Genomic DNA, 26,079 nt, shown 5'->3' with positions numbered 1-26,079 from the left:
AAATATCAAAGGACATTCACAGGTTAAGTGTGTTTCTACTTTAAGGTTAGAGTTATATATGTTCAAACACACATCCCATTAGGAAGGCTACACAAGACACTGGTAGATGGCTGGTCTTCCTGAAGGGGACCTGGGAAGCTAGGGAGAAGGGAGGATCAATTTCTTTTGAATTTTGTGCCATTTGTTTTATTTACCTCTTTCAAAAATAAACCAGTAAATGCAATGTGGTATCCGGAAACAGAAAAGTCATTGTGAAGAAAGGCAGTGAAGTAAGAATAGAGCACAGTCTAGTCAATAGTTCTGTACCAGCATTCACGCCGTTGTTACAGCGAATGCACCCAACGTCGCTTTCTTTGTTGTTCTCTCCCGCTTCCCTACTCCTCACCCTGCTACCAGAACGCGGGCATTTCCTCATACTGTTCCCTGTGTGAGGGATGTCCCTCATCTCTCCTTGTCCTTGGAAGCTGGATCCATCCTTCAAGGCCAAGTTCACCAGTTACTTGCTCTGAAATGCTCTCCTTGCCTCCCCCTCAGTGCTCTAAGGCATGGTACCTAGCTTGTGACGCATGGTTTTCTATTGTTTCACTTACTTTCAGCTGGATTCCCCAGAAAGCAGACTCTTAAGGTGAAAGTTAGAGTGCAGGTAAATTCTATGGGATGCAGAGCCTGTGGAAACGGAGGGCTGACTGTACCATGCCATCTTATATAAAGAACCGGGGCATCCCTGGATTTTGGTATCTATGGCAAGGCGGGGTCCTGAGGGACAACTCCATGGTGGTTCCTCAGCCAGTTTCCACAGCAGCAGGCAGAGATAAACCATCCCCATGATTCAAGGCTGACTGAGAGCATCAAAAAACATAAGAAATTCATCTCCCAGTTGGCAATGATACTCAAGAAAAAAATTTCATTCCTTTTTTTGGGGGGGTGGGTGAATTAGGCTTATTTAATTTTTTTTTAAAAATAGAGGTACTGGGGATTGAACCCAGGACCTCGTCCACACAAAGCACACACTCTACCTTGAGCTATACCCTCCCATCCCCAAATTTCACTTAGGCAATTTCTTAGTCAATAACTTTTTACATCTTTTGTCTTTTCAAGCAAATGAATACTTTTATTAACATGGTAAAATTTTTTTTTAAACAGATGGTAGGGTTTTGACCTCAAATACTTGTCAGGTCTGCTACTGATATGAACTTATAGCTATACAACTTATGAATCTTGAAGATAACCTAGTCCCTGTCCAGTTTAGGGTCCAAAACAGACAGCCCTCACTTTACTTCCTTAGACCCTCAAGGGCCTTTGCAAACATCGCTTTCATGTTATGCACAGAATCCCCTGAAATGCATCAGGGCATTACATCAATTATACAGAATACCAAGACCTATCTCATCTCTTATTATAGGTTCCATAAAGCTGAGTTAGGTTGTCCAAACAAAACTGACCAGACAGGTTACATCAGACAGTGTGGTGCATAAGACTTGAATTTTGAACAAAATACACCTCTCCTCCTTTGGTCTCACACAGAAATTAAAGTTCCAGGACAATACCATCCTCCATCCCTTCTTCTGATCCGCCAGTCTGAGCCACATCAGCCCCATTCACGTTCCCAGTTGAAGTCTGGTCACTTCTTCAGCAAGTGCTGCATGGAGTCGTCTTCTAGAAATAATGCAGCTCCTTCAGCACCTCCAGAGCTGGAGAACTCCAACTCTGAGTCTCGTCTTTCATACACAGATCCAAAGTCCCAGGGAGCAACCAGGTCACACGAGAAAGAGCAAAGCACCTCAAAAATTTAAAAACAACGAAAGCCAAGGAACAAATGTGACTGCTGCAAAAGCTTACAATCTAGGCCCCAATTCTTGCACGTGAGAGCATTTTCCAAATAAAAGTTACCTCCCCAAACAAAAACATTTAACAGTCAAAACTCATATTGAGGTCATTAACCGCAGACCAAAGCAGAAACGTAGTGTAAGTGAGGACAGAGTGCACACAGAGAAAAAAGGAAACTAAAGGCTCTCTGGTTTCAGCTTCTCCAGGTTGTCAGCCAATCTCCGCCAGGTGACCAGAATCCATTGGCTGTAAACCTAAAGTGCAGTTGGGAGAAACTCATCATTAAGATGTTACTCCTAAGGGAAAAACCAACCCCACCCCCTCACACATTCAGCTACGCAGGACACCACCTCTTCTGGATGCCACCTGACTCCTTCTAGTTTTTCAGAGAAATCGGGAATCATCCAATTATTCTGTATTTCTTAACCCCTCCCCCCGCCCCGCTCCTTGCTCAATGGCTTAGATTGTGACTTTGTTCTCTTGGCGACTTTTGTCTATTACCCTTTAATTACGCTTACTAACCGCTACCTTAGGTTTCAACCAAATACGTACTAAGTCAAAATACACCAATTTTCCCCCTAACAGACTTAAAAAGATAAACAGCATCTACTGTCACCTCCTAAGGTAAAAATTGAGCATAATGTATTATCTTCTCCCAACTTCCACCCCCCGTGGACCACTACTAAATAAAAGTCCCCGAAGCTTAACCAAGTGTGAGGCAACTACTGGGCCCTCCGCCCGGTTCCCGCCGGTCCCGCCTTACCGCCGACCCTCCTCAGGACGACTCGCTTTTCTCTATCCGCCGGACCAGCTGCACCAGCATCTCTGCCATCTTCGCGATCTCCTTGGCCTTCTCCTCGGCCTTCTCGCACCTTTTGGTCACTCTGCCCTCGACGCCGTCGTTCGGATTCTGAAGATGATTGAGCGCGCTCTCCTCCGAGGCCTCCACCTGCGTCTTGATCTGGATGAGCATATTGTCCATCTCCCACAACTTGCTCCGGTTCCGCATGTAGGCTCTCCCGTGCTCCCGCGTGAGCGCCGCGATGTCCTCCCGCATCTCGTTGATGACCGGGAGCAGGAACTGCTCGAAGTCCTCCTCGGGCTCCAGCACTTCCACCTCCTCCGGCTCTGCCAGCTCGACGATGTCCAAGGGCCGCATTTTCCCCCCGCTATTCCGGAACCGTAGTATCGAAATCGGCTGCAGAGAGAAAATGGAGACTCGCTATGCTTACCAATACACTTCCAGAATATTCTTTTAAAACTTTTACCCCTTTTAAACTTTTCGCCTCAGAGAAGCCACGGAAACAAGCGACTTACGAGCTGAGAAGCGGAGGACAAAATGGAGTCCCAGCCGTCAACCAGCGCCCTGAGTGTTGCGGCCCCTTTCACGACACGGCCCTGCCTCTTTACGGTCACGCCGCTGGTAGAATTAGGTGAGGGCGCGCGCACGTCAATGGAGGGCGACGCAATCCGCTTTACGGCGGCCGCGCGCGCACGCGCACGCGCGCTCTCTCATTTCCCCGCTCCGTACCCCGTGCTGCGCCTGTCCGCTGCCCCGCACACGCGCACGCGCTCTCCTTCGTTCCCCGCCCCCTCCCCCAGTGCTGCCCTCGTCCGCTGCCGTGGCTTTGGAGATAATCCTTCCTGGTGCTGCGACCCCTCCTAGGTTTATCCAGCATGGAATTTACGTCTTATAAAAAAGTAAACATTCTCCGCCTACGCTAAACGCGGAAGATCCTACGTGATAATATACTCAGAGTCCGTGACATCCCGGTCTAACGCTAATAGCCCCACCCAATTTGGTACCGCGACTGGACCCCTCCCAAACGTCTAACTGGCTAATTTTCATTCTTTTTTAGATTACAGTCAGAAGTGTCTGTCTTTTCACCAGACTGACCCTCCCCCCACCCCCTGGTAAAAGTCCTGCTCTGATTTATCCTGAGGCTCCGCTGGATAGTCTTAACGCTTTTTACCGGGTTGAAGGCTCCTTGAGGGTCTCGTTCATCTCTGTTTCTAAAGCATCGAGCAGAACTTGGCATGTATTAGTAAATTTGCTTTGACATGCACTTAATACAAAAAGGAAAGGTAAGGTAATTTCGTAGCCTGTTGACACAGTTACAAAAAGCAATAAAAATTTCAAGAATCCAGTTTGCACGAGTGCCATAGGTTTAGCTTCTGTTTTCCAGTCAGTTAAGTGGACTTAATCCCTAGTATTGAATAAGGCAGAGTTAAGAGTGAAGAGAGACAATGATCATGCAGATGATTTGTAAACACCAGGCACAGACGTATGTAAAGTGCTTATCTTTTGTTTGGACTTTCACGCTTCTGTATATTTGGTTGTTCTTGTAAAAATCCCAATTGTGGGGCCTTCTTGGTATATCAGAGGCAGCTAGCTCATAAATTCCTTGTATGAATAAAAAGAAATGGATCAAATAATGAGATGCCACTACTACACAATTGTTAAAATGGCTAAAATTCAGAACACCGACAACACCAGAGCTGGTGAGGATGTGGAGCAACGGGAACTCTAATTTGTTGCTGATGGGAATGCAAAACAGTGTAGTCGCTTTGGAACATAGTGTGGCAGTTTCTCACAAAACTAAACATGCTGTTACTATACCATACAGCAATGGGCGCTCTGCTACTTACATAAATGTATTGGAAACTTATATCCACACGAAAACCTGCACATGGATGTTTACAGCAGCTTTATTCATACTTGCCAAAACTTGAAAGCAATCAAGATATCCTTCAAAAGGTGACTGGAAAAATAATGGGGGTATACCCTGGCAATGGAACATCACTCAGCAGTAAAAAGAAATGAGCTATCAAGCCACGGAAAGACATAGAGGAAACGCAAATGCGTACTACTAAGTGAAAGAAGCAATCTGAAATGGCTACGTACTGTATGATTCCAACTCTACAACATTCTGGAAAAGACAAAACTATGGAGACAGTGAAAAGACCATTAGTTGCCAAGGGTTGGAGGCTGGGAGTAATGAATAGATGGAGCACAGAGGACTTTTTAGGGCAGTGAAACTTACACTATTTGATACTCTAATGGTGGATACATGCCATTATGCATTTGTCCAAACCCATAGAATGTACAACATCAGGAGTAAACGCTAATGTAAACTATGGACTTTGGATGATGATGATGTTATAATGCAGGTTCGTTGACTGTAACAAAAGCTCCACTCTAGTGGGGCATGTACATAGTGGGGGAGACTCTGCATGTGTGGGGCAGCGGGTATATGAGAACTTTCCGTACTTCCTGCTCAATTTTGCTGTGAACCTAAAATTGCTCTAAAAAAAATAAAGTCTATTTGAAAGGGGAGAAAAAAAGTAAATGACTCTTACCAGGTGGATGAATTGAAAAACACTGTCTGTTTTCTACGATGAGATTAGACTGAGCGCCTCTCAGCCAGGTGCTTCTGTGCGGGGCCTGATCTCAGGCATTTCTTTGTTTTCTCTTTTATTAATTTCTGTTATTACTTATCTCCTTCCTTGTGCTTTCTTTGGTTGATTCTATGTTCCTTTTTTAACTTCTTAGGTTATTCTCCTGACTTATACTCTTCTTCTTCTTCTTTTTAATATAAGCATTTAAGTTCTTAAATTCCCATCAACAAGAAAACTCAGGGTAAATATTTTTGGTAAAACTTTGGTTTCAGTTACATACATATAATATATATGTGTGTGTGTATTGGATTGTGATGTAAAGTGTGTTTTTTAGGTCAAAAAAGTTTGCAAGCCACTGTAGTTAAGTTACACTGGCAAATAAAAGCAAAAATTAACCTCAAAAAAAAAATTCCCATCAGGAATGGCTTTAGCTGCATCCCACTTTTGATATTTGTTTTCAGTATTATTTGATTCTAAGCATATTCTTATTTCCACTATGGTTTTTTTGATCCATAAATTATTAGAATTATATTTTAAGAATTCCAACCACATGAGGGCTGTGATGCTCTGCTTTTACTGATTGTTAACTTAGTTGCATTCTACTAACAAATAGAGTTCTATTTGATACTAATTCTTTGAAATTTGTTAAGACTTGCTTTATGGCCTGGTCAGTTTTAGTGAATTTTGCATGTGTGCTTGAAAAGACAAGCATTACCCAGTTGTTGCCAGCAGGGTTATCTACATGTCCACCAACTCCTGTCTCTGCCACTGCAGTAGCTTCCTGGTTTTGCCCTTGTTTGCCCACAGTCTAATCTCTACACAGCTTCCGTAGGTGTCCTTGAAAACACACAGCAGATCACGTCACTGACTGGATTCAGAACCTTGTACATTTCAAGTGGAGGGGGAGCCAAAGACCTTACAATGGTCTGTGTGATTCTAGGGATCTGTGCACCCCCATACCTCTCTGCAGGGTTGGCAACTGCATGACCCTGAGAGTGAGTGCCTACCCTAGGCATCTAGAGGCCCAACTTGCTCACCTTAGTCTTCACCCTGCCCTTCTGACCACGTCTTCCACTATATCCCCCTCACTTCCTCCACTCCAGCTGTATCAGCCGCCATGCTGTTTCTGGTACATATTAGGTAACTTCCCACTTCAAGGCCTTTGCATTTCTGTTTCCTTTGCTTGAAACGCTCTTCTCCCAGGTGTAAACGTGAAGCTCTGCTCTGGCCTTCTTAAGATCTTTGATCATTTGCAGAATCAATGAAACTCAAGCTTGTTCATATTTTCTGTAACCCTGTTAAATTGTTGTCTGCTTGACCTGTCCATTATCTCATTATGCTGATAATTTTGTTAACTTTTCCTGTAATTGTCACTTTTTTTGCACACACATATAACATACATTGGTAACTATTTTATTCGGTGCACAGGAGTTACATACTTTATATATATACACACACACACGCATAATACATATATATATATATATTCTAAACTTTTTATCACTCAGAGTTTCAGTAAGCTTTATTTGGTTCTTTTTATCATGTCTGCCTGGCTGACTTTTTGTTTTACTAAGGTAATATTTTTCATAAATTCTCATTGCACCTTTTTTTTTCACATTTAAATTCTCTGGATTTGTGCTGCATCTTTCAGTTGCCATGACATAAAACATTGATTCATACTTTAATTGTAGTGTAGTCTCATTCTTAGCATTACCTAAAACAACAGCAAATCTTAAAATTGATAGCTGCTTAGATTTGACAAAATCCCATATTATTTCAAAATTTTCCTGTTGCTTTGCTGCTTGCTCAGTTACCTAATTTTCTTGCATAGTATCATCTTGGACCTTCCTCTAGGAGAGGATGTTCTCAACTGCAGGTAATTTTATTCCCTAGGGTATATATTTGGCGATGTCTGGAGGCATTCTTCTTGTCACAGCTTGGAGGGGAAGGTTGCTACTGGCATTGTAGTGAGTAGAGGCCAGGAATGTTGCTAACATTGCCTGGTTAATTTGGATAGTATTTTGTTCCTTACTTTTTTTCCCCTTCAATTACCTTCCATTTCTTTAAATATTTCATAAATAGTCGTTTTATACTTTGTCTGATAATTCTAATATCATTTGCTTTTCGCTTTTGCTGATTCACTCATGATGCTTTGTTTCCTTTGTATGTGTGTGTGTGTGTATAATGTTTGGCCAAACTTAATTTGAGGGAACCCTAGCAGGCTTGGTTGAGAAAGCTTCTCCAGCAGGGATTTGTGGTTGTTTCTGTGTGGCTCAAACCCCCTGACCAGGTTGAGAGCAATTTCATACTTATAGAGTCAAAGAATTTAAAAAAAATTTTGAATTTGTATTTTTATTAATTTTGAGACAGGCTGGGCCCTGGGACCTTGGACCCTGGGCTGCAATGCTTGCACCAGGACCGGGCACCAGAATACAAAGAAACTGTATGGGAATAAAAATAACTGTATAAGTATAAGCACAATTGGGGCAAGTTATGAACAAGATACAAAAAGACCAAAATCCCAGCTGCCAGTCTGAGGTGATCCTCTGGCCCAACCCCTGGATCCATCCCTACCCTCACCCCATTTAAGAGACCAGCCCCTCCCCCTCAGGGAGCTAGCAAGGCAACCTGTTACTTGTTTTCCCTCCCTCACGGTCAGTGACAGTTTTTTTTTTCCCCTACCAGAAACCATAGCCAGAATACACAGACTAGATTCCTTTTGGTACCTTTGCACAGGTTAGAACATTTTCAGTGACAGGGTAGGCAGAGCCTATCCAAGACCTAGTCTCCCATCCTTTGTGTTTCTTCTACTTGTAGCTCTGGTTTTGACCTTTGTTCACCTATCTGGTTTTAGTATTCAGTTCCCTCCTAGCCCCCCTTAGGGACTTCACTTGCATTCTTGCAAGCTCTGCAATGTATTTGTTTATTTATTCATTTATTAACTTAAAAATAGATTTACAATGTTGTGTTAGTTTCAGGTGTACAGCAAAGTGATTCAGTTATACATATATATATTTTTCATATTCTTTTCTATTATAGGTTATTACAAGATATTGAATATAGTTCCCTGTGCTACACAGTAGGTCCTTGTTATTTATCTATTTTATATACAGTAGTTAGTATCTGCGAATCCTGAACTACCAATTTATCCCTCAACCTCCCTTCCCCCCCAGGTAACCATAAGTTTGTTTTCTATGTCTGTGAGTCCATTTCTGTTTTGTAAATAAGTTCATTTGTGTCTTTTTTTTTTTTTTTGGATTCCACATATAAATGATATATGATATTTTCCTTTCTCTTTCTGGGTTACTTCACTTAGAATGGCAATCTCCAGGTCCATCCATGTTTCTGCAAATGGAATTACTTTCTTCTTGTTTTTAATGGCTAAGTAGTATATATATACCTCAACTTCTTTATCAAATCATCTGCTGATGGACATTCAGGTTGCTTTCACGTCTTGGCTATTGTAAATAGTGTAGTTATGAACATTGGGGTGCATTTATCTCTTCTAATTAGTTTCCTCCGAATATATGCCCAGAAGTGGGATTCCTGGATCATATGGTAAGTCTATAAGTTGTCTTTTCATTTTGTTTATGGTTTCCTTTGCTCTGCAAAAGCTTATAAGTTTAACTAGTTCCCATCTGTTTATCTTTACTTTTATTTCTATTGCCTTGGTAGACTGACCTAAGAAAATAGTTACGATTTCTGTCAGAGAATTTTTTGCCTGTGTTCTCTTGTAAGAGTTTTATGGTGTCATGTCTTACACATCTAAGTCTTTAAGCCATTTTTCAGTTTAGTTTTGTTTATGGTATGAGAGAGTATTCTAACTTCATTGATTTACATGCAGCTGTCCAACTTTCCCAACACCACGTGCTGAAGAGACTGTCTTTTCTCCACTCTATATTCTTGCTTCCTTCATCAAAGACTAATTGACCATAGGTGTATGGGTTTATTTTGGGGCTCTCTATTCTGTTCTGTTGATCCATATGTCTGGTTTTGTGCTAATACCATGTTGTTTTGATCACTATAGTTTTGTAGTATTGTCTGAAGTCTGGGAGTGTTATGCCTCCAGCTTCATTCTGTTTTCTTCAGTATTGCTTTGGCAATTCTGGGTCTTTTGTGAGTCCATATAAATTTTAGGATTATTTGTTCTAGTTCTGTGAAAAATGTGGTGGGTAATTTGATAGGGATCGCAGTAAATCTGTAGACTGCTTTGGGTAGTGTGGCCATTTTAACAATGTTAATTCTTCCAATCCCAGGGCATGGAATATCTTTCCATTTCTTTAAATCATCTTTAATTTCCTTAATCAAAATTTTATAGTTCTCCACGTATAAGTCTTTCACTTCCTTGGCCAGGTTTACTCTTAAGTATTTTTTTTTTCCTGATGAAATTTTAAAGGGATTGGTTTTTCTTTTTTTACTTTTTTCCTGATATTTAATTGTTAGTGTAAAGAAATGCAACAGATTTCTATATGTTAATCTTATATCCTGCCAATTTGGTGAAGGAACCTGGGTCTACTGTAGAAGTTTCCACTGCTGGTACATGTGGAGGGAGGAGTGCAATGCAGCCAGCCACAGCTTCCTTCTCCGCTAGTCCAGAGGGCATTGCTTGGCATCATTGTCAGTGTACTCTTGCAGGGGGAGGGGCGGGATCCAGACCTAGCAGTCTTCTTAGCTGGCTCGTGAAGAGGCACAACTGCTGGTGAGTGGCTTCTGGGCAGAGGCAGGGCTGAAAACTGAACCCATTCCCAGAGGCTGCACCACTTTGAAAGTGGGGCTGAGATTTGAGCCCAGGCCCAGGTGGCTGTGACACATTTGCTCTGCTGGTGCCTTTGTTGAATCGGTGTCTCTAGGACATACAAGCTGAGTACTGGTGTGTGGCAGGGGTGGGTATGGCATTAACACTGGGTGTGCTTGTGCAAAGGTGGGGCTGGAGCCTGGGTAGACCACTGTGGATCCAGTGCCTGACAGGACGCAGACAACAGTGGACCCTGGTGTCTGACACTGGTGGATCTGCACTGGTGGCTTTGTGGGTGTGGAGCCTGGAGGACACCAGGGCGGGTTGCCAGCATTCCTGCAGCTTGAGGTGGGGACAAGGGCAGCATCAGCAAGTGTATTTTGTAAGCCTGCACAAAGAGTGATAGGCAACACCACAAAGGACACCTCCCTGTGGACATCAGCTGTGGAAGAATGCTCAGAGGCTCCTCTCCCAGCAGAAGCAGCCCAGTCCTGCCTACCTCACAAGGCAGCTCAGAAATGGATCTGGGGGCCTCTATTCCAACAACAGAGGAGCAGACCCAGCTCCTGACAGGGCTGTGATAGCCACAGAGCAGAGAGGAGGCCCCACTCAACATCCAGGGCAGACTCTGGTCACCACAGCACTGATCACCCCCCAATCAATGCGATAACAACCAGCACACATGGAGGAAAGAAGTGACAACCGTCCATACTAAAAACAGCCCTCCCAACAAGAGCAGACACACACAGTCTACACAGAGATGCTCCCCTGTGAAAACAGCCCTTCAAGAGCACAGGGATAACTTACTCCTCAACTCAGCGTCAGAGAGAGATATAAGAAAATGAAGAAGCGGAGGAACCACCCCCAAGTAAAGGAACAAGAGAAACCCCCTGAAAGTGCGAACAGTGGGACAGACCTCTGCAGTCTGCTGGAACCTGAGTGCAAAAAGGAAGGGATAAAAGCACTAAAGGAAATAAGAGAGGCTGCAGATAGAAATGGAGAATAGGAAGCAGAAACTGTAAGAGGAGCCAATTAAAATCAGAAAACTCAACTGCTGAGATAGAAGCTGAGCTAAAGGCAATCAATAGCAAACCAAACAATTCGGAGGAACGAGTGAGCCATTTGGAAGACAGAGTAACGGAAGTCACTCAGTCAGAACAGGAGTCCGAAAAACAAATGAAAAAAAAAGATGAAAGCAATATAAGGGACCTTTGGGATAATATGAAGCATGCCAATTTATGCATAATAGGGGTCCCAGAGGAGAAGAAAGAGAAAAGGGTATTGAAAACATATTTGAAGAAATTATGACTGAAAAATTCCCCAACACAAAGAAGGAAACAGATATCAAAATACAGGAAGCATAGAGGGTCTCAAACAAGAAGAACCCAAACAGACTTCCACGAAGACATATTATAATTAAGATGGTCAAAGTTAAAGGTAAAGAAAAGATGCTAAAGGCAGCAAGAGAAAAACACAGTTAGTTACAAGGGAACCCCCAGAAAGCTCTCAGCTGGTTTCTCTACAGAAACATTGCTGGCCAGAAGGGAGTGGCAAGATATATCTGAAGTCCTGAGAGAGAAAAGCCTCAGATACTCTACCCAGCGAGGCTATCACTTAGAATAGAAGGAGACAGAGACGGTTTCTCAGGCAAGCAAAGCTAAAAGAAGGCAGCAGTACTAAACCTATCCTAAAGGAAATCTTGAAAGATCTTCTCTAAATAGAAAAGAAACAGGACTCTGTAGAAAAGAGAAAATCACAATGGGAAATGCGATAACTACCACGGACAGCAAAAGAATTAAGCGTGAGTATGTGAAAGAGGGTGGCCAATCGTACAGTGTTGGAGAGGGGAGCAAGAAAATGTAGGTTTGTTGGTTTGTTTGTTTGTTTTAGGATGTGTTTGAGCCTATATGATTACCAGCCTAAAGTAAATACATATAGTAATGGGTTAAACATACTTGAAAAACAGGGTAACGACAATTAAAAAGCATACAATAGAGTCACAAAAATCAGAAAGAAAAATCAAGCTAATACAAAGAAAATTATCAAAACACCCTTGTTCCCGTATCAGCTTTTATTCCCATAAACACCCAGCTCCCTCGCTTCCCTGCAGGATTCCAGATTACCATGCATGAGAGCAGTTTGCCCCCCCCGCCCCCACCCAGGGCTGTTGCTCCGCTCACCCAGAGGTGTCTGAATGGTGTGCACCATCAGGACCTCGGGTTAGTAGTCACTGGGGGTGGGGCCCTGCCACATCCCGGGACTCAGTGCAGATGAAGCTTCCCTTTAACCATGGTCACACAGAACCTTGAGACCAGGCTCTGGGGGCCCCTCCTGGGGACAATGGGGCCAGGGTGAGGGGCTGCAATATCAGAGGCCCTCCTGGGCTCACAGGACCCTTTCCAACGGATGGTCAGTCCAAGGCCATGGCCCTGGAAGGGGGGTCAGATGGGGCCAGGGGGACCCCCACCTTCCTATCCTCACTCTTCTACTGAAGGAAAGTCACAGAGCCCCTTCGTCACTGCGGCTGCAGCGCATCTACTGAATGGTGACCAAGGACCAGGCATGTCCGGACACGGCTCTGCCTGGGAGCCCAGCAGTTTCTCCTCTGTGAAGCTCACACCTGCTGGGAGGGCACAGACAGGACATGGGTGGACAGGTAACCCCCCTACATACTGACGAGTGCTCGGAGGGCTTGGAGAAGGAGGAAGCCTGGCTGGGGGTGGTGGGGAGGGGGGAGCAGAGAGGGACTGGTGGGCAGGGCTGACACCCTGCTTAGAGTGGACAGAGGAGGAAGGGACCTTTGGGCAGAGACCTGAATGGAACTAGGGAGGGAGCCGGGCAGCACTGGGGTAGGAGCTTTGCAGGCAGAGGGAATGGCAGGTGCAAAGGCCCTGAGGTGGGGCTGTGGTTGGTGCCTTAGAGGAACCACAAGACTGATGTGGCTGAAGCAGAGGAGGAGGGGAGACAGCAGTCTGGGGAGCGGCGAGCAGAGCCCACATGGAGCAGAGGAAGACTCTGATTGTCCTCGTGGAGTCAAGAACCCTGACCTCGCACGCTGGTTGCTGGGGGATTGGAGACCCCAGGTGTCAAGCACTCAGGACGGAGCCCAGCACATCCAGGAACGACAGTGACGGTTCGGGGGGAAGGGCCCTGAACGGAGCTCCTGTTTGCCAGGGACAGTGGAGGTTCTGCTGCTCCTTCGTCACGTGAGGCTTTGCGACAGCAAAGCTGACGACGCCGAGAGCCCTCCGCAGGCCCCCGCTCCCGCCCCAGGGCCTGTGCCGGGAGAGGTTAAACACGGGACAGAACCCGGCCCGGACCCTCCCTGGGCTGTTCCCAACACGGCCCGAGGAGGGCCGCCTGGGGGCCCGGAAGAGGCAGCGGGCCGACAGCGCAGAGGCTTCTCGCGGGCCCCCTCGCGCCCGGCTGGCGGCCCAGAGCCGGGGCGGCGCGCGCCTCTCGCGCAGGCGCACCGGAGGCCCTGTCTCCGGGCCCGGCGGGCCGAGGCCGAGCGGGACCCCTCCCTCGGGCCGGGCCGCCCCTCCCGGGCCCCGCGGCCCCACACGGCCGGCGCGGGGCTGCGCCGAGGGGCGCGTGCCGGCGCCCCCCTGCAGCGCGCACGCCCCAGACGCGCCGCGGGCCTTCGAGGCGCCAGGCTCCTGCCCTCTGCCGGCTGCCGGCGTCACCCCGGACGCGCCCCGGTCACCTGCTCCCGGCCGTCGGCGGAATTCCTCTGAGACGGAGTTCGTCCTCGCCGCGAGCGCGGTTGGCCTTTCCGCAGCCACAGCCCGGCCTGCCCGACACGGCAGCCGGGCCCCGGGCCCCCCCGGGCGGCGAAGGCCTCCGCCCCTGCGGCCCGGCTCCCCGCGCCCCGTGTCCCCGGTCGCCCGTGGCCTGCTCCCATCTGCACGCCCAGGACCTTCCCTGCCCGCAGCTCCAGAGCAGCTCCCACTGGCCGGACCAGAGAAGGACTCTGCTGTCCGGTGGTCACAGGCCACCCTCTCCCAGGAGGTCGAGTCCTTCCAAGTCTGTCCTTCCCTCAGGACATCCCTCAGCCCTGGGGACCATACGACCTCCTTGCATCTCATAGTTGACTCTCCCAGAATATTTGCCACTGAGATGTAATCACACACCATCAAACTCATACTTTCCAAGTACACAGTTCAGCGGGTTTTGGTGCATTCACAAAACCGTGCCACCCTCAGCACTATCTAATTCTCCAACAATCACACCACCCCGCAAAGACACCCCAGACCTGCCAGGAGTCACACCTGTTCTGTCCTCCCCCGGCCCCCGGGAACTAGGACTCTATTTTCAACCTGCGTGGATTTGCCTCTTCTGGACACTTCATGGAAATGGAATGGCACAGCATGTGGCCTTTCGTGTCTGGCTTCCTTCACTTATATAATGTTTGTAGTGGCCTTTGTTCCTTTTTATGGCTGAGTAATATTCCACTGTGTAGATATGGCATGTTTTGTGTATTTAGGTATCTGATGGACACTTGAGTTGTGTCCACCTTTGATGAATGTGAAGAATGTGCCTGTGAACGTGCAGTAATATTTCCTGGAGAGTATATATTCCCAGTCCTTTGGACGTACATCTGGGAGTGGAACATACACATTTCTTGTTGTTAATAATTCTTATAAATGGTGTCCCATTTCATGTGCTATGCGGTTTCCTTTCATCTCCTGGTGGCCTGAGCTAGGAGGTGGCAGGTGTCCCCCTGGGGCAGGGGAGGAGTCTGGGGTGGACAGCTCCCTCCCCCGTCCAGTGGGCACAGCCACACCCTTCAGGGGTGTCATCAGCCTGGGATGAGCCTGTGAAGGCCCCCTGCACGCAGCAGGGCCACAGTCATCACTGGTGACCTTGGTGAGACCCGGCGAAGCCTGCAGGCAGATGCATTTTGGTAACCCTGTATTTCCTCTGCCTCTGGGAGAACCTCCCGTCTTTGACTTTGGGAAATGAACAAGGAACGTGAGCCTGTGTGAAGCTCTCACACATGAGAGGAGAGGAGAGGGAGGGCTGGCTCTGGGGGGCAGGGGAAGAAACAGGTCCTCAATGCAATGTTTATTGAAGAGATCAGAACACCCCAGTTCCATCCATGTCCTGCCGTAGGCCTGCCAGATGGGCAGTGACCCCTCACCCCTCCACGCTGCGTCCTCTGCATCCTGAGGCCACACATCCGCCAAGGGCTCACTGCTTTTGAAAATGAATGAAGAAGGTCCGGATTTCCTTCGGGTGGATGGTGATGGTGGGGCTTCCGGGGGTTGGCGAAGGGTGGCTGGAGCCTCCTGGGGGAGCAGAGGTGGTCTGTCCAGCACCGTCCTTGGAGCCACCTGCTTCCCCAGGTCACCTCCTCCCTGCACCCCCCTCACAACACCACCCCTGCCCACATTCTTGCGGCTCCCATGGTGATCAGGGCCGTTGGCTGCCCCCTCCTGACAGGGCTGCACTGCCAGCGGGCTGCTTTCATTTCTGCCCTCTGCAGAGCGCCCTACCACGGGGAAGGTGGATCCAGCTGGTTCGCCCTACTTGGCCTCATATCCCCTGGGGTGTGGCACTCAATGCCTGAGAGCATTCTCACTGACGCCATGGCGGGGGGGGGGGGACCTGCCCTTTATCTCACTGGGCTCTGCTGAAGTCACATCCTGGACTTCAGGCTTCACCCTTGGGATAAAGACTGTTCATCCATCAATGTAGCCATCACCATCCGTCCTTCCATCCATCCAGTCATCAAGCCAGCATCCACTCAACCACACATCTAGTATACGTATTCCTTCCTATCTCCCTCCCTCCCTTCCTTCCACCCGTGCTTCCTTCCTTTTCTCTCAATCATCCGTTTTCCCATCCACCCATCTATCCCAAATTGACTAAGTGTCTACCTATGTGCCCAGACCATGCTGTGTGCAGTACACAAAAGGTGATATGGGTCAGAGCAAACTCAGCGGGAACAGAGAGCAGAGGAGGCACCTGACCCAGCCCTGGACCTCGGGGAGCTCGACTAGAAGCTGGCCAGGATGAAGGGGACAACGCTGTCCAGGCAGAGGGAGCGGCACAGGCACAGACTGGGAGGCAAGAAGCAGCCAGTGGTTTTCAAGGGGTAACTGTGGGGTGTGCAGTGTGAGCTCAGCATGGCAGGTGCCCCCTGGGGATGTGCTGGTAAGTTTGGGGCTCACCCAAGGCACGGGCAGGGGTATGGTCTTGGAGACACACACACACACACACACACACCCCACCTGTGTGGACTCCTGGCAGGTGGAGGCTGACCTGAAGCCTTCCTTAACCTGATGTGGTGCATTCAGGAAGGCTGAGACTCAGAGCAGGAGGGCAGCCTGTTCAAGGTCACATGGGTCTTAAGGAGCAGAGTGGGATCTGAGCCAAGCCTGTCCAGTTCCTGATCCTGGCTGAAGGGCGGGCTGGGAATCCCGGGTGGAGCCTGAACCAGGGGCTCCCAAACCTCTGCGGAGGGGACGATCCTGGGTCCTCCACGTCCAGCGGTGCAGCGTGCTCACGTCCCAGGTCCCAGTGAGCGAGCGCTCCTCCACCGCCAGCACGGAGCCCAGCCCCCGCAGCACGGACTGTGGGACGGGAGCACAGGGAGGGGTGAGCTACCCGAGGCCCCAGCTCTGAGCAGAGAACAAAACAGAAGCAAGGGCGGGCGCACCGTGGCCCAGGGCACAGCATCTCCTGCACTTCGTTCCTGAAGCACATCTCCAGGGACAGGATGGGCAGCCCCATTTTACAGAAGAGGGAACTGAGGCCGGGGAGTAGCGTGCGTCCCCATGTGCCCAGCTGGATGAGCAGGCCCAGGGGACGGCAGGAACCTGACCTTCCCCCAACATCGGTCCCTCCTCCCAGCGTTGCTCAGCTGGCGCCCTGCATGGACCCAGGATGGAGCCAGTCCTGGTTTCCATCCCCTCTTCCCCAGTAAGCACTGACCCAGCCCCCCGTGCAGAGGGGAGGGGGGCCGCCATTCTGGCCACTGTAAGGAAAGGACAGTCTGCGGACCGGAGGGCTGGGATTGTCTGCAGGAGCTTCCCTGTGCTGGTGGGAGGAGAAGGCACGGAGGGCGAGGCTCTGTGTGCTGCTCCCATCCCCCCTTCTGCCTTTACATCTGCTTCTGTGACCAAGTGGTGACAACAGAAGAAATAAAGCCAGTGCACGGATGAAGGCCAGGTGGGAAGATGAAGGTCACCTGGGCAGCAGGTCCGTGACGACAGAGGGAAGGACCCTGGGGAGGAAAGAGGCCGTCCACCCGCCTGCATGGAGGCGAGAGCTGTGAAAGGGGGCGATGGGAAGGCGTCGCAACGGCAGCTCCGGGTGGGTTACTGGGGTCCTTCCAGAGTCCGTGGAGGACACAGGTACCAATGGGGCCAGAGCCACAACACAGAGATTTACAGAAATTCTCTGTGAGCAGGAGATGAGTAACGAGCCCACAGCCCCACAGAGAAGCAAACTGGGGAGAAAGCAGGCATCTCCTCACAGCTTCTGAGGAAAGAAGGCGGTCAGTCCGGGCAGCAGGCGCCTCACCTGTTAGTGGGGGTCAGAGGGGAGTGAGGACGGAGGTCGGGGTCCGGGGACACAAATCCACCAGCCTCCTAGGTGTGAGGCCCCTGTGTGCACGTGAGCACCCCAGGGCCTCTCAGCAGCCCTGCAGGCAGAGACTCCGCCCTCCCCATTCAGAGGTGGGGAGTCTTAGGCCCAGAGCCCAGGGGGCCCGCGCTGCTCAGCAGAGTCTCCTTGACCCACACCCTGGACTCTGTGACTGATCACCATCTAGGAAGTCTGTGTGAAAATCTACTGTGTTTTCTGATCACACAAGTAACATCTGTGTTGTGTAAAAAGATTTACCACAAGAATAAATGTGAAACAACCAAAATGCAGGCATGTTGTCAAAACTGACAGCCCAGAAGTCCTCAAAGAAGGAGGGGGGCGCCCCCCTGTCCCCCGGAGACTGACCCTCCCTCCTTTGTGCCCAGGGGCATCCGAGTCAGGACGGTCGCACTTGGGTTTGTCTCCCTGTGTGCATCTGCTGGGGGGCAGGGGGCTGATTCAGTGACCTGAGGGCGGGACGCAAGGTGGGGGCAGGTTACCTGCAGGTTCACCGTCACAGGCTGAGACAGGACCGGGTGCTCCCCCACCTCATACAGGTGGTGGAGCCGCAGCAGGACACGGCGGAGGTCAGCCTTGGCCTTTCGTGGATGGCCTTAGGGACACAGGAAGGTGGCAGTGAGGACCCCTGTCTGTGCCTGGTACCTTACACACTCACCTCAACTTCACATCTTCAACCGCCCTGGGAGGCAGCTGACATGGCCCCCACTTGACAGACAAGGATTCGAGGCTCAGAGAGGGGCAGACACTTGCTCAAGGCCACACAGCTGCTGAGCAACAGAAGGAGGGAGGGAGGATTCCAGCCCAGGTCCAGCTGACTGTAGTGCCTCCCACCACCCACACAGGGGCCAATTCTGACGTTTGGAAAGTCTTCGTCCTCATTCAGCTTTGTGGCCATCACTGAGCCTGTCCTCAATCTTCCAGTTCTCTGGAATATTGTATTTCGTTCTCTGTGAAGGGTGGAGTGGCCACATAACTCTGAGGCCAACACAGTGTGAGCAGAGGTGATGCCTCATGTCCCACGGAAGCTTTTTCCTGCCTCAGTGACTGAGGAAGCTTGTGTTACAACACAGCCTCCACCTGCCAGGTCCCTGGTGACCAGGTGAGAAGGGCGTTCCTGCTGATGCCCAGTGGACACGTGGCGTGGGGGTGAAATGATGGTTCTAGTAGGACAGCGAGAGTTCGGAATTTTGTTACTGAAGCAAAAAACTTTGTAAAATCTCTTCCCTATGTTCTTAGTGCTGTGGTTAAGAACTGACGATGATGACGCTGGTGATAACGATGAAGACAAGGAGAAGGACGGTGCTGATGACACGATGAAGGTGACGGTGATGACGGTAGCCTGCGTCATAAGGTGGTTACTAGCATATGAGGACCAGGGGAGCCTCACTGCATCTTTGGATGCAGCTGTCGCTCGGTCCCTCACTCACTTCTGTCCGGAAGGAAGCACTGGTCCAGCCCAGCCCCCTTTTCCTCTTCTTTGGTAGAAGCTGCGTCCAGTGCAAGTGTTCTCAGTGGGCTTGGCATCGCACACAGGTAGGTAGGGAAGGCTCTGTTATTGCAGGAGAGGCCCTCTGCCCCTCGTCTTCTGTGACAGGCCGGGGGAGTGGGGATGTTATAAGTCCGTGTTAGGCAGCCACATGGCTGTAGGTTGCAGCCACTGTTTCTAATACCCAGAGTACCAGATACAAAGGTAATATTTGGTCTCTGCCTCTTCCTTTTCCCCTTTTTCCTAGTTCTGCACACACTTACTTTGGGGTGTGCCAGCCCTGGGTGGGTCTCTGGGAACAGGATAGTGGCTGAGGCACAATCAGCCCTGCTAGGGAGGTGCTCAGGTGTATAGTGGCAGATCAGGTGCCGCAGGGGCTTCGGCAATATAACAAGTTGGTTCCTGGCAGGTGTTTCTTCCCCCAGGGAGCCCTCCTTGAGGCCCTGCTGGGGGCTTCCCTCTGCACACTGTCACTGCTGTCTGGATGGCATCCAGGTCCACCTTGTCCCAGGCGTCCTGAGTGACCTGCCTCTCTGTGGGCCTCGTTCTCCCCATTGGCAGATAAGAGAACCAGGGTATATAGAGTCTGGACAGCTCTGAGGAGAGCTCCTTTGTCTGGTGATGGGCTTGGGGGTCTGGTTGATATGGGGAGAGTGGAGTGAATCTGGACACATGAACACCTGCCTCACCTTTCCGGAGATTCCACAGGTGCTCTGTGTGGTTGGAGCTGTAGTTCCAGCCGGGGATGCTGAGGGTCTGCAGGTGGAGACTTGGGGGCAGAGTCACAGCCTCTTGCTGCTGGGGGCCTGGGCCATCCTGGGCAGTCTCTGCAAGGCAGATGGATGACAAGGGGAGGGCTGAGACCAAACTCCTCCTTCTGGCATTCAGAGTTCTCTAAGTCCCCCATTCCAGCCAGTCTCCCAGCCCTCCCACCTGTAGCCCACACCCCAGTCAGCCTCAAGCATCTGCTGGTGCAAATTGCACCAGCATCTGCTGCTGCAAATGCAATGCCTTGGCTCTCTCGTCCACTCATTTCAAATTACAGATGGGGAAACTAAGACCCAGAGAGGGGACTGTTTCTTCCAGACCACACAGGAAGTCCATTTGGAGCCCTGTTTCTGTCCAGTGTTGGAAGCCATCTCCCCTTGCTGGTCATCCATCGGTGTCTCTGCTCAGAAGGACCTCAGCCCTCCTCCTCCTTCCAGGAAACGGTCTGTTCACCTCTGCGCTCCAGCTGGAGCTGCCATCTCCTCACAATACCCCAGGCTACAGTGATTGGTCCAGACCTGTGTCACGTGATCTCGCCAGGACCAATCAGAATCTTTCCCTGGACCTCTGCTCTTGAGACCCGAGTCTGAGTCTCAGTTCTTTTTGGGTGGAGGGGACACATGTGGCCCCAGAGCTGTTCACAGCCACGTCCCTCTAGGAGGAGGAGGAAGAAGGTCTGCAGACAGAGAGAAGCACAGGGGACGGAAGGAGGGAGAGGGGCCGCCGCATGGAGGGTCCAGCACCCGAGGCACAATTACATCCTCGCCCGTCTCTCGTTCTGTGGGCTTCAGAATAAAGGCTCCTTGTGGCTCAGCTTTGGTTTCTCTCATGTGCAACCAGAAGAGACCAGAGTGGGTCCTGTGGATGGAGCCGACCACAGGCTTGGAGCTTTCTCACCAGGGCAACATCCCCTCTGTGGGAAAGGCTCTCAGCTGCCAGGAAGGAAGCACTGACTGATCCAGGAGCAGCCCCCGACCCTGCTGGCCAGTCCCATCCCCTCTCCTGGGAATCTGCACCTGGGACCTGGAGGTGGCCGGGCAGGCAGCTCTTGGCAGTCCTGGGGGAGATGGACACCTGCTCTCAAGAGGCCCAGAGCTGCCCTGCCTCCCACCTGACAGGCCTCTTGTCCAGCTTCTCCTTCGACCCCATGAGCTTCCCCAGGCTCTGCCCGAGTGGCTGTCCTTCAGTTTCTTTACTGCCACACAAGAGAACATCACCTGATAGCCCTCAGAGCTGGTCCCTGATCTCCACCGGGTCTGAGGTCTCCAACTCCACCAGACCTACACGGCACCAGGCCCTCCCTTCGGCACCGCTCCCTCTCCACCCTGAACCCGGACCTGGGTGAGCCTGTCTCCCCAACGGACAGCCCCCGAGAAACCTTCAGGAGAGGGCCTGGGCCTAATGCATATGCAACTTGCAGCATACAGCAGGCACTCTATCAATGGTGGGAAAACAAGACACCACAGCCCACCTGCTCCCTAATGCCCTGTAAGGACCGGCTCTACAACAGAAACAGTGAAAATCTTAAATCAAATCTTCATCAACACTTCTACGAGTAGAAACAGAACGCCGTTTAAGGATTACAGCCAAACCTTGGAAATACTGTGGGTTTGGGTTCAACCACCGCAATAAACCAAATGTCCCAATTAAGGCATCAATGGCTTTTGCATTTTCCAGTGCATGTGAAAATACAGTTACACTACACTGTCGTCTATTAAGTGTGGGATAGCAATGTATCTAACAGGAACAATGTTTAAAACTTAATTTCAAAAGTCTTCATTGCTAAAAATGTTACATTAACTGAACCTACAGCAAATTGCATATCTTTTGCAATTACAACATTAAGATCACTGATCCCAGATCCCCATAACAAATATAATACAATGAGATATTTGAAATATTGTGACACAGAGATGGGAACTGAGCAAATGTGGCTCGAGGAATGGTGCCAGTAGACTGCTCTATGCAAGGTTGCCACAACCTCCAATTTGTCACACACACACACAAAGCAGTATCTTCAAAGCTCAATAAAGGGAAGAATGTGAAGTAAGGTGCGCCTGTAGTGAGAATGAGGATCCCATATTTTACCTAAGTCTTTAAATTTTTAAGGCTTCTCCATAGCACCATCTTTAACAGAAATCATTGTTTAATGAATTTCATGGTCCACTGTGTCAGTAAATATACCACACTGGACGGATGTGCATCTATAGTAGTCGCAGTGCAAGAAATATAAAAACCTTGCAGATCAGAACATGGGTAAGAATCGCCCTCACCTGGTGACGGCATGCTTAATTTAGGTAAAACCAGTCTTTTAAATGCTGAGCCTCCGGACCCGAAGTAAGAGGTGGACTTGCATCATATTGATAAAGAGAAAGGGACGTCAGAGGGGAAAAGGGAGGCGACGCAGGGAAAAGGTGTGTGGAGGGAGGAGCTGAGTCCCAGGTGTGCGCTGACTAGCATATGACCTTGAATGAGGCGCTGAGCCTCTCTGCACCTCAGTTTGCCCATATTTCAAATGAGGGGCTGGGATCAGAGGTCCCTGAGTCTCTTCCTGCCCCGAGGTAGCCCAGACCCCTGAGGGCGCAAGCCCGTCCCCACCCCCGGCCAGGCCGGCTCCCTCTGGGCCGAGACGACACGAGCACTGAGAGGACCCCCTTACCATTCAGCTCTCTCAGCAGCACCACGGGCCTGTGCCGCAGCGCCAGCCCACTCCTCTGGCGCAGGCCGGCGGTGAGTGTGCGGGGTCCCAGCAGCAGCCAGAGCACAGGGCGGACAACGGTGGTGTCGTTCAGTGTGAGGTTGTCCCACAAGGCCCAGTCGAAGTTGTTCCAGAGCCGCCGGTGGAGCATGACCTGCAGGGAAGAGCTGTGTGACAGGCCCCGCCTCGCCCCTGCCGCGCCCCCGGGGGTCCGGAGGGGCCTCCTCCTACCTCCACCTGCCCGCTCCTCTGGCTGGAGACGCCGTGGGCCCGCTCCGACAGCAGCACGAGCCGGCTGCCTCTGTCCTGGATGAAGGCCGCCTGGGCCATGGGGTAGTAATTCTGTGGACAGAAACACTGCCAGGCTGGCTGTAGGGGCCAAGGGCCTGGTAGGACACCTGGTCTGGATCACCTCTGGCCCCCGAGCCAGCCTCCCGCACAGGCACGGTGGCTGCTCAGTGTGGTGTTGGTGGCCAGGGTTTGGGGATCTGACGTTTTAGACTGACCGACTTGGATTGAAATTCAGCTCTTCTGCTTCTTGACCATATGAGATGGGGACTCAGATGCCTAAGCCTCAGTTTCCCGATCTGTAACATGGGGTCAAACCACCCCACACAACTCCTTCAGGGGGGAATGAAGGGGTGTGTGCCAGTCCAGGCTGAGATCAGCCCTCGGCCGCTGGTTGCGAGATAGAAAAGGGGCTGTGTCCGGGCTGGAACAGTGGTCGCAGAGGCAAGACCACTTTGCTCTGTTGGGGCAAGACGTCCTGGGCTGATGGCCTTGGTCTCTCTGGAGCCTCGGCCACAGTGGGTGAGAAGCAGCCAATAGAAATGACGGGGAATGAAACTCAAGGAAGGTAGAGCAGGAAGGGGCCACAACCCCCACACGGGGTCCCCTGGAAGGAGGAGGAGCTAACGCTGATTGAGGCATAAGAGGTGCCCCGCACAGCCCTGCACCTGGATGTCCCAGCTGACCCCCAGATTTCTGAGGGGAGGTCACTTCCTTTCCCAGAAGAGCACAGAAGCCCAGGGAAGCCAGGTGACCTGCCCTTGGTCACTCTGCTGGATGCAAAGGGTCTGGGAGCTGAACTGATTTCGGAATTGAGGCTGTGTTTGCCATTTCACCAAGCGGCCTGGCAGTGGGTCTACTGAGAGGAGCCAGTGAGGGTCCAACCCCGCTCAGGCCTAGACAGGCATCATCTGCTTATCCCCAGAGTGACCCCCAGTGAGGCGCTCATCTGACAGACGAGGACCCGAGGGGCACACAGGAGACCTCAGAGACTTCCCTCACACGCGGTGGCACCAGAGCTCGGGCACAGGTCTGAACAAGCCTGGGCCTCACCCACTAACGGCACATGTCGGGCAGCGGAGGTTCAGAGAGACGCTCTAGACTCCGCTGCTGACCGTGGGCGCTCACAGGGGTCCCTCCCGCCCGCTGCAGAAGCGCCATCGGCGCTGCGTCTGCGGGCCCTGTGCCCACGGGGCGCCGCAGGGCCTACCCGGGAAATACTGTTGTTCGCGTAGTTTCTGTAGGTCCTGCGCTGCATCTGGTAGCCGTTGTTGTCCGAGTAGAGAACCCGCTGAGTGTTCAGATCGGTGCTGGTCCTCAGGATGGCCTCGCGGTTCAGCTCCAAGGGGCCCACCCGGCACTCCTGCTCTATGCGGTGGCAGAGCAGCTCCCCGCCAGAGCCCTGAGGCCCGCGGGCCAGCCGGGTGTAGATGGCGTGTGTGTGGTCAGTGTCGTTCACCTGCCTGGAGGGGAAGCAGAGTGGGTGAGTCAAGCTCTGGCAGCTTCTGGACGGCCCTGCCTTTGGACAGGAAGGAAGGGGGAGGGCACGGCCATTCAAGGAGGAACAGCAGCCAACACCAGGAGAGCGGAAGATCCCGCTCCCAGCAGGCCCTGAGGCCCAGGATGGCAGGAGACCTGACTTCCAGGAGACTCGCGCTCACCACACGCCCACTGTAGCCCGTGAACGTGGTGAATGAGTCTCCCCACGGGCGCCAGGACACTTCTGAGGCTGACAATAAAAGGTCAAAAAGTGGGTGGTGGCTCAGCTACTGCGAATCCCAGCCTCTTCCCCAAAGTAGTTGGAAAAACCCTCCAATTTGTTAGCATATAAAGTTACTGAGCCCGTAAAAACTAGCAGCCCCGCACCCCGGGGCCGCTCGCGCTCCTGAGCGAGACGCCCGCACGCTGTCTGCGGAGTGTGAGTCCACTTCTGCTTTAAACTGAGCATCCAACCCCACGCCTCACAGCCTTTCCCTTGCCTTCTGAAATAGCCCGCATTCTGTCTATGGAGTATGTAGCTTTCAGAATAAACCCACCTTTACTGAGCCGTGGCTCACCCTCGAATCTTTCCTGCTTGAAGCCTAGGACGCACACGTGGTGGGGTGTGTCCCATAGACTCAGCTGAGAGCTGGGACGTGGTCATTTTCTCGCCCCACATTTTTTCCTGTGTCACCTTCTTTCCTTCCTACCTTACTTCCCTCCCTCCCTCCTTGCTGCAGGCAGTGCAGGGCAGGCAGAGAGCCCGGGTCCCTGATAGTGCTGAGCACCAGCCAACCTGGGTGGCTCATGTCTGTGCTGTTAATGAGAACACCAGAGCTGCTCTGGTATGTAAGTCACTGCCACTATGGGTGCTGGTCCCACCTCTGGACTTAGATGCACCAAGATGACACAGCACAGCCAGGTCTGCAGAGATTCGGGGCAGTTCATCACTTCATTAAACTTTCATCGAGGAACGACCGAGTGCCAAGCACAGAACTAGGAGCTGGGCATCTGCAGCAAGGATGGACCCTCATTTCCCCAAGCACCTGCCCAGCCAGCGTCCTCTGCGCACAGCCAGAGGGGCCGACCTCACCTGTAGAAGAACTGCCGGATCTCGGTCATGAGCCGCCCCTCTACGATCTCCATCCCCACAGCTTCCCATGCTGGCTCTGCGGCACCTTTGGGCGTAAACACGTAATTATCTGAAATAAGACCGTCTTCCTCATCACCGTTCACGTGGTACTCCATGAACTCCTGGGTCACGCGTACTGTGCGGTTACTCTGCCTACAGAGGCGGGAGAGAGAAACCAGTATGACCGTGGGGGACAATGTCTCTCGGGCATTATCCCTGTGCTGGGAACCACGCTCACAATCCCTGTATGCAGACACCAGCCTCGAACCAGGAGTGAACAAAAATACCCTCCACAGAGCCTAAGGGACAGTTTCGAGGACACTCGATGACACACATGCACCTGGTTTGTAGACAAGCCTCTAGACCATTGTCGTCCCCGCCTCCCCGCCTCGTGCTGTCTGACTGAAGGACTGGACTTCCGCTGAGCCCCGTGAGGGGAGTCCTGGTCTGTGCCTGCACAGCTGCTGACAGCTGACTGAGCTCCAGGTGACACTCCCGTCACGCCAACGCCCCCTCTCCCTCCTCTCCTGTCTCCCCCTTCCCCCTCCTTCCTCCCCTTGGCTTTCTGCCAGGGGCTCCTCCCAAGCTTCCTGTTCCTCCCAAACTCTGCTCCTGTCAGGAGGCACATGAGGAAACAGAAGTGGCTGTCTTGG

General features: G+C 51.2%; 3 protein-coding genes across 3 annotated transcripts in view; all 3 read right to left on the bottom strand.

The window, feature by feature from the left end:
* Window positions 1-1,083: 1,083 nt before the first annotated feature.
* LOC105072491 (MORF4 family-associated protein 1) lies at window positions 1,084-3,291 on the bottom strand. The gene is made up of 3 exons (XM_010959441.3): window positions 3,145-3,291; window positions 2,591-3,025; window positions 1,084-2,081 (listed from the first exon to the last, which is right to left on the bottom strand). The coding sequence occupies exon 2, from the start codon at window positions 2,984-2,986 to the stop codon at window positions 2,603-2,605; it is 384 nt and encodes a 127-aa protein (XP_010957743.1). The 5' UTR covers window positions 2,987-3,025; window positions 3,145-3,291; the 3' UTR covers window positions 1,084-2,081; window positions 2,591-2,602.
* Window positions 3,292-6,778: 3,487 nt separating this feature from the next.
* On the bottom strand, window positions 6,779-14,049 carry LOC141575016 (uncharacterized). The gene is made up of 2 exons (XM_074352954.1): window positions 13,009-14,049; window positions 6,779-12,581 (listed from the first exon to the last, which is right to left on the bottom strand). Exon 1 carries the CDS (start codon window positions 14,047-14,049, stop codon window positions 13,048-13,050), a length of 1,002 nt encoding a protein of 333 aa, XP_074209055.1. The 3' UTR covers window positions 6,779-12,581; window positions 13,009-13,047.
* Window positions 14,050-15,054: 1,005 nt separating this feature from the next.
* Window positions 15,055-26,079, bottom strand: part of LOC105081278 (epididymis-specific alpha-mannosidase) — a 35,094-nt gene continuing 24,069 nt past the window's right edge. Inside the window, 8 exon segments of the mRNA XM_074375237.1 lie at window positions 15,055-15,252; window positions 16,419-16,539; window positions 18,055-18,167; window positions 19,751-19,888; window positions 22,489-22,681; window positions 22,759-22,869; window positions 24,026-24,278; window positions 25,388-25,579. Of these exon segments, the coding sequence (XP_074231338.1) occupies window positions 15,155-15,252; window positions 16,419-16,539; window positions 18,055-18,167; window positions 19,751-19,888; window positions 22,489-22,681; window positions 22,759-22,869; window positions 24,026-24,278; window positions 25,388-25,579 (1,219 nt within the window). The 3' untranslated portion in view covers window positions 15,055-15,154.

This window comes from Camelus bactrianus, chromosome 2, assembly GCF_048773025.1.
Source record: "Camelus bactrianus isolate YW-2024 breed Bactrian camel chromosome 2, ASM4877302v1, whole genome shotgun sequence".
Lineage (NCBI taxonomy): Eukaryota > Metazoa > Chordata > Mammalia > Artiodactyla > Camelidae > Camelus > Camelus bactrianus.
Note: the sequence above shows the minus strand (reverse complement) of the source record. Positions and strands in the feature narration are given on the sequence as shown.

Coding starts and splice junctions, on each gene's coding strand:
- LOC141575016 (XM_074352954.1), bottom strand. CDS start 14,049: ATGAGATGCAAGGAGGTCGTATGGTCCCCAGGGCTGAGGGATGTCCTG.
- LOC105072491 (XM_010959441.3), bottom strand. CDS start 2,986: ATGCGGCCCTTGGACATCGTCGAGCTGGCAGAGCCGGAGGAGGTGGAA.